Here is a 12,709-nt window from a genome sequence, read left to right as displayed (position 1 = left end):
AGCCTTGATATTACAGGAAATGAACCCATCTGCTCGGCAGCGCAGCCTGGCTGACGGGCAGAAACAATCAGATATGATGAATAGTGTCTGAATACCCTGAAGTTAACTGTCAGCTTGTATAACGCTCAGAGCTGATTGACTGTATGTATGTGTCAGTGTCATCATGAAAAAAATGAAAGGAAAGCTTGTTTAGAAAAGACTAAATAAGAGGCATCAATTCTACCAAACAAAATGTTTATTGTCGTTAAGTTAACATGACGTCGTAGCATGTAGCATTGGTCAAAACTAATGTTATATTCACATCTGCAGAGGTTTCTTCCAACAACAACAACAACAACAACAACAAAAAAGCAGGATTCAGAATTTCTATGTAGGATCGACATTAAAAAAAAAACCCCAAAACAAAACAATACAGGAGAAAGGGGTTGAAGTTGTGGGGGGGGGGGGAGAAGGCGGGAGGCAACACATGGAAACACAAATCACAGCGTGTCCTTGGCGACGAGCACAGTGGCAGCCAGCTTCAGCGTAGCACCACCATTCTCATTAGTTTAGTGGCAGAACCTATCGGCATGGTTTCAGTCAGCAGGGCTTCCTACAAAGGACGAGGTTTGGATTACAGTGTTTTGAGCTGTGACGTCCTTCCTTCTAGCCTCCTCAACCCCCGATGTCCCCTTTCAAAATTAAAAAAACAAGGGTTTTCTGGTGCAGGTATGGGTTGTGGTTGTGTCTGCATATCTTTTAGCTATGAGTCAAACACTACATAAATTGGCCGGTGTGTGTGTTTTGGAGGTTGGAAAGAGGTTGTTGGCTTAACTAGAAGCTGCGGGGCAAAGGTCGCGTCAGCTTCCAAACACCCCCTCCACACCTCCAACCTGGCTCTGTCCCTATCACGTCTGCCAGATAAATCGGCGTGCTCTGACACGTCCTGGTGTCAAACAAAAAGATGATGTTTTATCATGTCGTGTTCAAGAGACTGAGGACACAACAGGCTGGGTGTGCAGTGAATAGAGAACACAGAAGAGCAAAGGTCCTACACCTTTACACTACATTCACTGTTATTTTTACTATTTTTTGGCTGTTTAGACGTCACCTCAGAACTGTGTAGGCATATACAAACACTACAGACTCTCTTGTTAGATTTGTTGCACCTGTTGATGGGACAATTCGTATTTTTTTATAGATGACATGCAGGTGGTTCCCTGCTGAAGTTGTCAATGTCACTCCATCACTTAGTGGCAAACACAAAAGCAAAGAGAAGACGATAAAACTTGGATATGTGGGTACATTCTTGTGTCAAAAATAAGCAATTTCATCTTCATGATTGCCTTTTAACTATCTTTGCATGTCTAATGTTCTTAAGATTTCGATTTGGCTAACAAATCTTGCTCGACTGTGCTTTCAGGCTGTTCTTCTTCAGCGTGTGGGAACTCTATTGTTTCTTTGTGTTCCTCTTGGTTTTTGCAGCTCTGCCTATTCAGAGCAGGTTTGTTTGGCTACTAAGTGAAAAAGTAAGTTTATCTCAACAGACTCTCAACAAAGCTCTACCCAAATCCAACCCGAGAAGAGGTCCAATCATCCTACCTAAAAAAAAACAAAACAAAAAAAAACATCAGTGCAGGTGTGCAGGACCTTTAATACACGAAACAACCCTCAAACAGAGAGGTGGCTGCTACAACAACAAAGCACTGAAATGTAAAATAGCACCAGACAAGGGTTAAAAACCAGTTCATATTCACTGGTCGCTCTGCCAAAAATCTGCTCTAACATACACATATCTCTCATTCTCTGCCCAAATTCAGCTCTGACATATACAGTCAACTCCCTACTGTACTTCTCTTGCCACATTTCACATCCACAGAACCACACGTCAACCTCCACCTCCTCGCTACATATTCCTATACCTCCTCTATGGCAACCTACTTAGAAACAACGCTATAAATCTGGTCTGTCAGTCCATGTTAGAATAAAACAGTAGGTTTTACTGGATCAGGCTACAGACCTTTAGCCTACATTTCAACTCAAGCTAATAGTGGAGCTGTACAAAAAGCTAAACACGTATGTTTTGGCAGAAATTCTAATGAGAGCACATAGGAGGTGGTTATATTATGGTTTTAGGGCAGTTAATTTAGTCTGCGGGTGATGATGAAGGGAGAGAAAGTGGAATGATGAGCTTTGGGGTGACTGAAGACCAGATGTAAGCCGGTCACAAAACCTCAAGGAAGATCTTTGTGTTCAGTGGTTGATTCCTTAATGATCTGAAAAGAAAAGAGATCTGAGTTAAAAATAGGAAAAAAAGGACAAATCCCGGGCGAGTTTTCATATGTGTTTGGAAATGGCATCAGGTGTGTTGAGGCAAAGGTCATCCTGTGTGTGTGAAAACCTGCAGAAGGGTTGAACATCGCCCCCCAGAGGAGGTGTGCAGGAGGTGCAGCGTACAGATTGACCTGCTTCAGTGTGAGTTGTGTTGTTTTATAAAAAGCACAAACCTCCCCGTCTCTGGTCTCCACGGTTCGAACCAGGATGCTTCTCTTCACGTGGGCCTCTGGGGTTTTAGTGTCCAGATTAGTTTCTAAAAAAGATGAACAGAGAAATGGTGGTTTATTATCCTGTGTTCGAAAGGATTTTCCCTGTGCATTCAATTACTGCCACATATGATATATTTACGGGATGAATACACAGGAAGAGTGACCCAGAAAAATGGAAATTCAACTGGAAAACTCAAAACACCTAAATATGAATATGAAGCTCAGGAGGAATCATCTGGTTCCTCTGTCAAGTTAAAATATCAGCTTCAGCAACACTTATTTTCATGACAAAACATCTGAAAAACATTTTATTTGAATATATATTCATTAAAGTTGCAATGATTAGTCAATAAATTGATGCTAAATAATTTATATGCACTGTCTGCTCCTGTTTTAACTGAATTATTATGCACTTTATTTACCTATGTGTTTATATATGCAAGCGTATGTTTGTATGCTTTTATGTATAATGATATGTATGCTCATATTTTATGTCTTTATAATTGTATTGCTCTTGCCCTCGTGAAGCACATTGTGTTGCTTTTTGTATGAAATGTGCTCTATAAATAAATTTGACTTGATTAGTTGATAGAAAATTTATCGGTAACTGTTTTGATAATTCAATAATAGTTTTAGTCCTTTATTAAGCAAAAATGCAAAATATATTCTGGTTTCAGCTTCTCAAACGTGAGGTTTTGATGTTTTTTTTCATCATACATGACAGTAAACTGGATATCTTTTGGTTTGTACCATTAGTCAGACAAAAGAAGACATTTGGAAAATTATAACTGTAATTTTTCACTATTTTCTGAAATTTTCTAGAGAAAACAATAAATTGATTAATCGAGAAAATAATAAGTAGATTAATTTATATTAGATAATCGATTCATTGTCTCCTGAGGATGAGTCCTAATGTTTTTTTTTTTACCTTTTCTCTAGCGCTACCATCAAGCCAAAATTCCTACTTACAAAGAAGACATATGAAAATATATTGACTGTACCATGAAATTTCAAAAGCACCTTTCAAAAGACATGAGTCAAAATAAGGTCACTTTTGATACTAGGGCTGCAGCTAATAATTATTGTCATTATTGATTAATCTGTCAATTATGTTCTCAATTAATCGATCAGTTGTTTGGTCTGAAAAATGTCAGAAAATTGTGAAAAATGTTGATCACTGTTTCCTAAAGCCTAAGGTGACGTCATCAAATGTCTTGTTTTGTCCACAACCCAAATATACTCAGTTTACTGTCATAGAGGACTAAAGAAACCAGAAAATATTCACATTTGAGAGGCTGGAATCAGAGAATTTTTACATTGTTTTTTTTTTTTTAATGACTCAAAACGATTAATCAACTATCAAAATAGTTGGCGATTAATTTCATAGTTGGCAATTAATTGATTAATCGACTAATTTGATACTGACCTCTAAATTGCAGGTTGGAAAAGCTTTGAACCGGGATGGTGATCCTGGAGGAACAGAGACAAACATCAACATCCACCAACATTACTTCTCTACATTTGTTGGCTGTATCAAACCCGACCAGCCCGCCGAGCTCTCACCTGCTCTCCTCGCCCTCCAGCAGCTTCCTGTAGGTGGCGATCTCGATATCCAGGGCCAGTTTGACGTTGAGGAGGTCCTGGTACTCCTGCAGGTGTCTCGCCATCTCCTCCTTCAGTGCCTGGATCTCCTCCTCCAGACGGCTCACCGTATCCTGGTAACCGGCCGTATCCATGGTGAAGCGGTCCTCGATCTCCCGGAGCTGGCGTTCCAGAGACTCGTTCTGAAGAGGGACAGACAAGACCAAGTAATGAACGCCTGCATCTGAGGTGGCAGACTGCTGGTCCCTGAGGTTTCATTTAACACTCTGCTCAGATTAGTTTAAACGATAACACAACTACTGCCACCTTTACTTCTAATGGTACCACTACTTCTACCACTGGTACCACTACTACTTCCTCTACTACTGACACTATTATTACTATTGATACCAGTACTATTACTGCTATAACTACCACTGCTACTGCTGCTGCTTTACTACAAGTCAAGGCTGTGTTACCAACTGGCAACTGAACAGGGGAATCTAAAAGTCCAGGTTTACTGCATGTCATTTGGGTCTCCATAATCTGATAAATCTCAAATTAGTTTGACGTTTTCCACCACTGAAGCCACCACATTATTCCCTGAAGCACAAGTTAAAATATTCAGATTCTTTGTTCTGTATGACCAACAGTCAAAAAACCAGAGATGTTGAGTTTATTATCATGGAAAATTAGCAGATATTCACATTTGGGAAGCTGGTGCCGGTGCATTTTTTGGCATTTTTGCTTAAAAAAATAACTTAAAAGATTAATTAATTATCAGAATTGTTGCAAGTTAATCGACTAATTATCTCACTTCAGCTCTAGAGTACTACCTTGTATACTGGGGGGTCAATAGGTGCCTAACAACAAACTTTTTGGATTTGAAATGAAGCAGCGATTGGGGATCAGTGATTGGGAAGTTAGAGTAAGCAGTGTACAGTTTATACATATAGTTCCCCAGTCTTTTGAGCAGTGCAGCAGGACAATGACCATAATATACAGACCAGACACTCATGTTGTAACATTCAAACCAAGTGTCATATGTTGTTTTCTGTGCATGTTATCTAATGATTAGCTAGATGTTACGTGGTTGTATTAGCAGCTACAAAGTGGTGGCGCCAGAAAATACTGCAGGCTTACACTTAAAGTTACCACCAAGTAACGTAAGCTAGTGTTTTACTTGCCTCATTTATAATCAGCAATTCAATGACACAGATATGTTAGCTGTTAGCATCACCTTTGCAGGTTGTGTTCAAACTAGTCAAATTATATATGTGATTTTTATACATATATATTCACCTAACAGACACAAAAAACCCCATAAAAGATTCATCACAGTGAATTTGTGAATGTTCTTGACTGGCCAAGTCAGTCACATGACCACAGAAGAAACTAATGATGTCTTTGTGTCATAGACTTCAGACAGACACTGACCATTTGCTACCAAATATTAAATATGACAATGTTATGTTTCCGTTTACTTCAAGGCCCTTAAATTAGGAAATTATGTGTAAAAAGGGTGATGGTCTCTACATTGGTCACATCAGGTGACCAAATTAAAGATGAGACCTTTAACCTCATAGTCATTGTTCTATTTTAAATCCAGTGTGCTATAGATTTGTCCCTGGGTTCACACTTTCAGACAGCACTTTTATTTTGTAATTTTTCTCTGATTATTAGCTGATATACTGGCAATTTATCACACAATGTTCTCTGTGATTATTTGGTGGACTTACTGTCCCACGGAGAGCCTCCATGTCGCAGGTCACCACTTGGATCTGACGCCGATACTCATTGGCCTCCTGCTTGGCCTGGCGCAGAGCTTCTGCGTTACGATTGGCTGCATCTGTCAGGTCAGCAAACTGTGTACAAACACAAACAGTAAGTATGTTATATTCACCTTAATGAATTTCATAACTTGCTTTTATTTCTAAACCTTGCATAGTAAATACACTTGGATAATATTACTTAATATTATTTTTATTGGCAGTTGTGTATCTCCTCACAGGGACCATGAAAGTTGAACCTAGTGTCTTTATATGTATTTCTCTTGTTCTCATCACTACAAGCTTCATAACAGACTAGTTTGTCTTCTGAGTCTTCTGACCTTGGACCGGTACCACTCCTCCGTCTCCTGCATGTTTGAAGAGGCCACGTTTTCGTACTGGACCCTGATGTCTCTCAGAGCAGCAGTCAGGTCTGGTTTGGACACATCCAGGTCAACGTGCACCTGCTGGGCCATAACGTGCTCCTGGAACTCACGCAGCTCCTGAGACGGGGGAAAGGATAGTAGGGATAAAAAGTGAAGACAAGGGTATAGCTATATTTAAAGATAATGAAAGTATTTGATTAATTTCATTCTTACCTCATCGTGAATCTTCTTCAGGAAGTTTATCTCATCCTGCAGGGCATCGATCTTCCTCTCTAACTGGACACGATTTAGAGACGCCTCGTCCACATCCTATGAGGCACACAGAGGAATGAACACAGACAGTCAGACATACTGAATATATAAACTGTTTAGATCATGAGTCCAGGAAACAGAATTACCTGTCTGAAGGTATTCAAATTGTTCTCCGCATCCTGTCGGAGGCCGATCTCATCCTGCAACCTGAATGAATCACAAAAAGGAGTAAAAGCTTGAATCATGATGGATAAAACAACTATAGAAAACACACAGTAGTTGAAGCATTTCTTAGCATGAGTTAGCAAATGACTGCAACATGCAAAATACCTGTTTTGATTAATCACATTTGTTCTAATTATTTGCAGATGTTATGTTAAGCATGGATTCTTTGGGGAATTTTAAAGAGAAAATATCCCCAACAGCCAATATTTCATTGAAACAACATGCCTGATAATGTCCAGTTTAGCTGCTGTATCATGCATAATAGTACTGGCAGCTCCTTTATGGCTCAACACCAGTGAAAGAGAGAAACAAGTGTACAGTTATAGACTTTTCTGCATAAAAAGAGTCCAACTGTGGGGACTGAAATGCATTCCAAGCATTTCAATCAGATTTTTTTAAAACTGTGAGCTTCAGTGCAGCTCCCCGTGCTGCAGAGGACGACTGGGGCTCAGCTGAAAGGGCAGCTTACGCATCATTACACATTCACTCCAATCTAACAGCCAGAGGCCTTTCCCACGGGATGGAGCGCACACACACACACACACACACACACACACACAAAAGATCCATCCTCAGCCTCAAACGCTGACACACACCACCCTGCAATCCATCTGCCATACACCCAGAGACGTAGAAACATAAATGCTCACACTTTGGGGGGGGGGGGGGGGGGGGGGGTAACATCTGTACAGCTGCATGCAGAGTTGGCTGAATGGAGTGGTTCAAGGAATCACAAAAGTGACCTTTGACCCACTCAGCCACGGTCATCACTATTCACTTTCTTTTCTTTGAGGGGACCAGCAGCTGTGTGATAATCGGAGGCTACAGAGGAGTGGAAGTAGACTTTCAATCACTTATTCTCTAGTCTAAATTAAATTATAGATTCATACCACGTGTACAACTTAAATTAAAAAAATAAAAGCCTCGCAACAGTGCAGTGAGTCGGTGTTTTGGAGTAACAGGGAAGAAGAGAACATCTGCCTGGCTGTTTGCTCCCTTTGTGGAGGGCTACCATTGTGTGCGCCTCATTCCTCCGCACTCACTCAATGGCGGCGAGGGGTTCAGTCAGGATCAAGTTTGTAAAGAGGGATCCAGGAGTAAAGCTCGGGCAGCTCACAGTGGTCTGCATTCCAACGAATCAGAGACAAAACCGAATCTGCATATAAATGCATTAAAGAAAAAGAAAAAAACCCCAAAAAAACTTCCGCTATGTAACGAATTTGTCTCATTTTGTACTATGAGACCTCAAATCTTGTCAAACTGAACTTTTTATGCGCCGAGTATTTGACTAAAATCTCAAAGCAAAACCAAGTGCACAGCATCGAGATTAAACCGAAGCCAAGTTGACCGAAAGCGGCTGAATTTGTGAGCAACCGTTAATACTTTAATACCTTTACTTGCTTTGAACCACTGAGATGCAAAACTTACACACACAAAAACTGAAACAAACAACAAGAAAATTTAAAAAAACTACACAAAAAAATGAAATTCAGTGTATAAAACCCACATATGTAACAGAAGAGACAACTCAGGAGGGAGTGTAGTACCCCTCCCCTCCTTTCTAAGTTGATTTAAACTGTCTTTATGCTGATAAGTTCTTTGGTTACGGTTTATACATTACATTTCTACTTTTATCATATACAAAACTGTACAAGAATCTTTCTACATTTATATTTTAGCTACTCAGCTCATTTCCCGAGTGCCAACTGTAATATAAATGTTCTTTTATCATCAAAATAAGAAGCAATAAAGGGTCACTTGCATCATAGAAGAGTTAAGAAGAGACATAGAGGTCTTACTACGATATGCATGATCCTCCTCCACCCTGTTTCCTCCTACCTCTGCTTGAGCGTGGACACATCTGCAGCCAGGTTGTCCCTCTCTATCTCCAGACGGGCCTTGCCGGCGGTGAGACCGTCCACTTGCCTCCGCAGGTCTCTCAGCTCCTCCTGGTAGATGTCTCCCAGGCGGCTGGGTTCCTTCCCCTTCAGCTGGTTCAGCTCCGCCACCAGCACCTTGTTCTGCTGCTCCAACAGCCGCACCTTCTCGATGTAGCTCGCAAAGCGGTCATTCAGGCCCATCATCTCCATCTTCTCGTTGGTACGTGTCTCCTTGTACTGGGCCTTCATCAGGGAGTCAGCTGAGAAGTCCAGCCGGTCCCCGGGGCTCCCCAGGAGCAGGGCTGTGTTGGCTGAGCCCAGAGAGATCCGGGAGACCGGGCTGGAGTGGGTGCGAGGGGTGCCATGCCAAGAGAGGCGACCGGAAGAAAGGCTGCTAATTCTGACTCCTGAGCCGCTCGAGCCCTGGGGCCCGAAACGCTTCCTGTAAGAGGACTGGACTCTCTGACTCTCCATGATGGGAAATGAAGCTCACTCAGGGCACAAACGGGGCTTTTATAGAAGCAGGCAAACCCCCCCCCCCCAAGTCCCCAAAGCAGAGAGACCACAGGGTGGGGCAGGGAGAAGGGAGGGTGGCAGGCAGTGAAAGGGACAAAAAGGGAGAGCGAAGGGGTGGTTTATATGACACTCAAAAAGCTGTGTGCCAGGGATTGTCTGTGCTCGTCCACTCAACAACAAATGTCTCTTGGCTTTCTCCGTCTCCCCCCCCCCGAACCATCACCACCACCACCCTCTCCTCCCCTTCTCCCTGGCCTCTGACTCACTCTCTCTCTCCCTCTCTCTCACTCTTACTTTCACCCCGTTTTGTCTTTTCTCTCTTTCTTTCTGTTCCAGCTGAATGAAAAGGAATTTGTGTGACCGAGTCTGGGCCACCGATTCAAACCTGACCACACATGCACTCTCAACAAAAACAGAAACAGAGTTTGATTGAACAAAAAAGGACGGAGCTGCTGGGAAGATATCTTCACTTCTTTATCAAAGAAAGCAACAGCAGATTGGCGGATGAAGCAGATAATTAGACTTAGACTGTTGTCTCTTCTCTTCGGATGGCAGTTTTTGGCAAAGTTACATAATAAAGGACATAACTGCTTACAAGTATTCACTAAACACCTGCTTACTCTGACGGGAATAACTTATCATGAAATTAGGTCACATTTTTAAGTAATATTCATAATATTTGTTTGTATTCTTAGAAGTTTTTGGTCAAATAGATGGTAATAAACAAATAATAGATAAAACTATTTTAAATTTCTTCAAGGAATAACCCTAAATGTTTCCCTGCCAAGTGTTCCTGCTGTAATATTTGGTTTATTATTTGGAAACTAACACTTTGCATAAACCATACTGACCACGAAAAACACTGTAGCAGTTAAAATACTTCATATAATATTACAGGAGACTAAATACTGCTAAAATTACTTCACTGAAGATAAATGTTTGGCTGCTCAATGGCTGTTAATACATTGTTTTATATAATAAAACAATATTACAGTCACGAATATAGATAGATAGATAGATAGATAGATAGATAGATAGATAGATAGATAGATAGATAGATGGACAATATGGATAGAGCATGCTATTATTACCATCTGTGCAGATAAGAACAATGTAAAATATAAGTAAAAATATGGATATACTTATACATAGTAGATAAAAAAGGAAATAAAGCAGATAAAGTTGCATGTTTCTGTGCATTTGTGCATATGTACAATAACATTTTATTGCCAAACAGTCAGGCTTCTTTCAAACTTTATCCTTCAACATAATATGGCTGTAAAATATCATATTTTGAGGGAAAATCACTTTTTGCGCTGTGAAAAAGAGAAATTCTTTACAGAAAATGCAACTTTGTGGCAGCAAGTGTCAGTTTTCATGCATACTATGTCACAAACAAAAGTTAGAAACAGACAAATTATCATAACTAAACTATCATTAGAATAATATTACTGTTATTTGTTGCACTTTGAACATAATTCTCTTTCCTTACAAGAAAAGAACTGTGTGCACAAAATTAAACATGTTGCACTAATATTGTAATATGCCAATAAAAAGCACCAAAGCCAATGATTAACCAAGGCAACATGGATGATTTCTTGTATTCACCACATTTTTTAAACCTGTTATCTTGGCAACATGATAAAACAGCTTTACACACCACTGTATATCTACATTTGTTGGCCCATTAAACGTGCGGGCACACATGTAGGCTTTTATTACAGCCGAGGTAGAGAGTAGCTGAGGCTCCAGTGAGACTGCAGGCCTCTGGGGTGTTCACTGTGCTCGGTTTATTAGACGTCTTATTGGCTGTGAAGACAGATGGATGGTAGAGGCGGGGAGGAGTGGGTTGAGGAAGGAGGGGAGGGGGTGTAGACCTAATCTGAACTCTGAGAGGACTAACACAGGCTGCGTTACAAAACCATTTTCATCCATTACCTTGACAACCGCAGGGCTGGCGACGTCAGAGAGCTTCAGCTGATCTTTTTCTGACTTCTTTTTTATGAGGAGAGTTTGAGGAGATGTGCGGAGATGAGATTGCGACTGATTGTCTGCTCTGCATTTGCATGTTTGCATCCCTGAAGATAAGAATAATTAGATTCCTTTGACACAACCACTGTCAAGACATTTGACATCAGTGTGTTTTTCCTCATTTATTACTAAGTTACTCGCTCGTTAACAAAGAATTTTGAACTTAAGATATATTTGTGTCATTTCAGGAAGCCATTAGTCTCCATTTATTTCTGTTCAGTATGAAAATCAGTTTACTGGAGACAAATATAACTTTAACAACATGTAATTCAGACTTGATGTTCAATCTGATGCATTAAATAACTCAGTAAGTCCCCCTATTTAACATTCAGAAGCAGACATTTATTAAATGGTTTATAACACAGTATAATGTAGTTTAAGTGTTTATAAATGCACAGTATTTGTCAGCAATTATTACTTCTCCAATGAAGACATATTTTATACATTATTACGACTTTGTTATTTTAAGTTTGTTATGAGTTTATATTCCAGCCTCCACCCACAGCAGGAGGTTATAGTAGTTAACAAATACATTAATTAATTGAAACTACATTATAGTAGGTTTTAAATAATTTATCAACTGTTTATATACTGCTTATAAGTCTTATAGAACCAGCGTGTAATATTTAGGGGATCCATTGGCAGAAATGGAATAGAATATTTATAAGTATGTTTAAATTGTGTATAATCCCATGAAAATAACAAAATTTGTGTTTTTGTTAGCTTAAAATGAGCCCTTTACATCTACATAGGGAGTGGGTCCTCCCCCATGGAGCCCGCCATGTTACACCGCCATGTTTCTACAGTGGCCCAGAACGGACAAACCATATGTTGGCTCTAGAGAAGGCCTTTTGTGTTTTTTGTGGGCACCACAGGTTCTCCTGCATGCTTGAAAGGGACGGGTTGAGAGGAGGGGGTATTCAGTTGGTTGCAATCTGCAATCTCACCACTAGATGCCACTAAATCTTACACACTGGTCCTTTAAAACAACAGTCAGGTGTCCATATAAACAGTGAAAGTGGTTTTTCTTCGCTGTAATCATTCCTCCTGTTCATACTGGCTGTTAAAAGATCCCCTTCAAATGTGCTTTCAATGTAAGTGACGGAGGACAAAATCCACAGTGTCTCCACACAGTCATTAAAAATGTATCTGAAGCTTATATGAGGCTTCAGCAGACTGAGTTAGTCACATCAAGTGGATATCTGACACACTTACAGTCTTTTTAGCATCAAATTCCCTCTTTTTGTTTCCTTGGACAGTGTTTCCCTGTTGAGCTGCGGTGGAAGTATAGTAACAAAAAGAGGGACTTTTGCACTAAAAAGACTGTAACGTTGAAAGATATCTACTTGATTTGACTCATTTGGACACTGAAGCTTCAGATAAACATTTAAATACATTTTTGCACAGGAGGAGGACTGTGGATTTTGGCCCCCATCACTTCCATTGTAAGTGCATTATGAAAGGATCTTCTGATGGTCAGTATGAACAGGAGGAATGATTACAGCAAGAAAAACATGTTTCAATGTTTATTTGGGCTCCTGACT

At 40.3% G+C, this 12,709-nt stretch overlaps 1 protein-coding gene across 1 annotated transcript; it reads right to left on the bottom strand.

Moving 5' to 3' along the window:
* Positions 1-217: 217 nt before the first annotated feature.
* Positions 218-10,138, bottom strand: LOC122967591 (glial fibrillary acidic protein). The gene is made up of 9 exons (XM_044332310.1): positions 8,578-10,138; positions 6,660-6,720; positions 6,475-6,570; positions 6,217-6,378; positions 5,846-5,971; positions 4,089-4,309; positions 3,952-3,995; positions 2,487-2,569; positions 218-2,255 (listed from the first exon to the last, which is right to left on the bottom strand). Exons 1-9 carry the CDS (start codon positions 9,090-9,092, stop codon positions 2,214-2,216), a joined length of 1,350 nt encoding a protein of 449 aa, XP_044188245.1. The 5' UTR covers positions 9,093-10,138; the 3' UTR covers positions 218-2,213.
* Positions 10,139-12,709: the final 2,571 nt, after the last annotated feature.

The sequence above is a fragment of the Thunnus albacares genome, chromosome 17 (genome assembly GCF_914725855.1).
Source record: "Thunnus albacares chromosome 17, fThuAlb1.1, whole genome shotgun sequence".
Classification (NCBI taxonomy): Eukaryota; Metazoa; Chordata; class Actinopteri; order Scombriformes; family Scombridae; genus Thunnus; species Thunnus albacares.
This window is presented reverse-complemented; position numbering and strand designations above follow the sequence as displayed.

Bases quoted from the DNA above. Each gene is read 5' to 3' on its own strand.
- LOC122967591 (XM_044332310.1), bottom strand. From the start codon at position 9,092: ATGGAGAGTCAGAGAGTCCAGTCCTCTTACAGGAAGCGTTTCGGGCCC. The intron at 6,571-6,659 runs GTAATTCTGTTT...TGTGCCTCATAG, and splicing joins ATTTGAATACCTTCAGACAG to GATGTGGACGAGGCGTCTCT. The intron at 3,996-4,088 runs GTGAGAGCTCGG...CTGTTCCTCCAG, and splicing joins CTGGAGGGCGAGGAGAGCAG to GATCACCATCCCGGTTCAAA.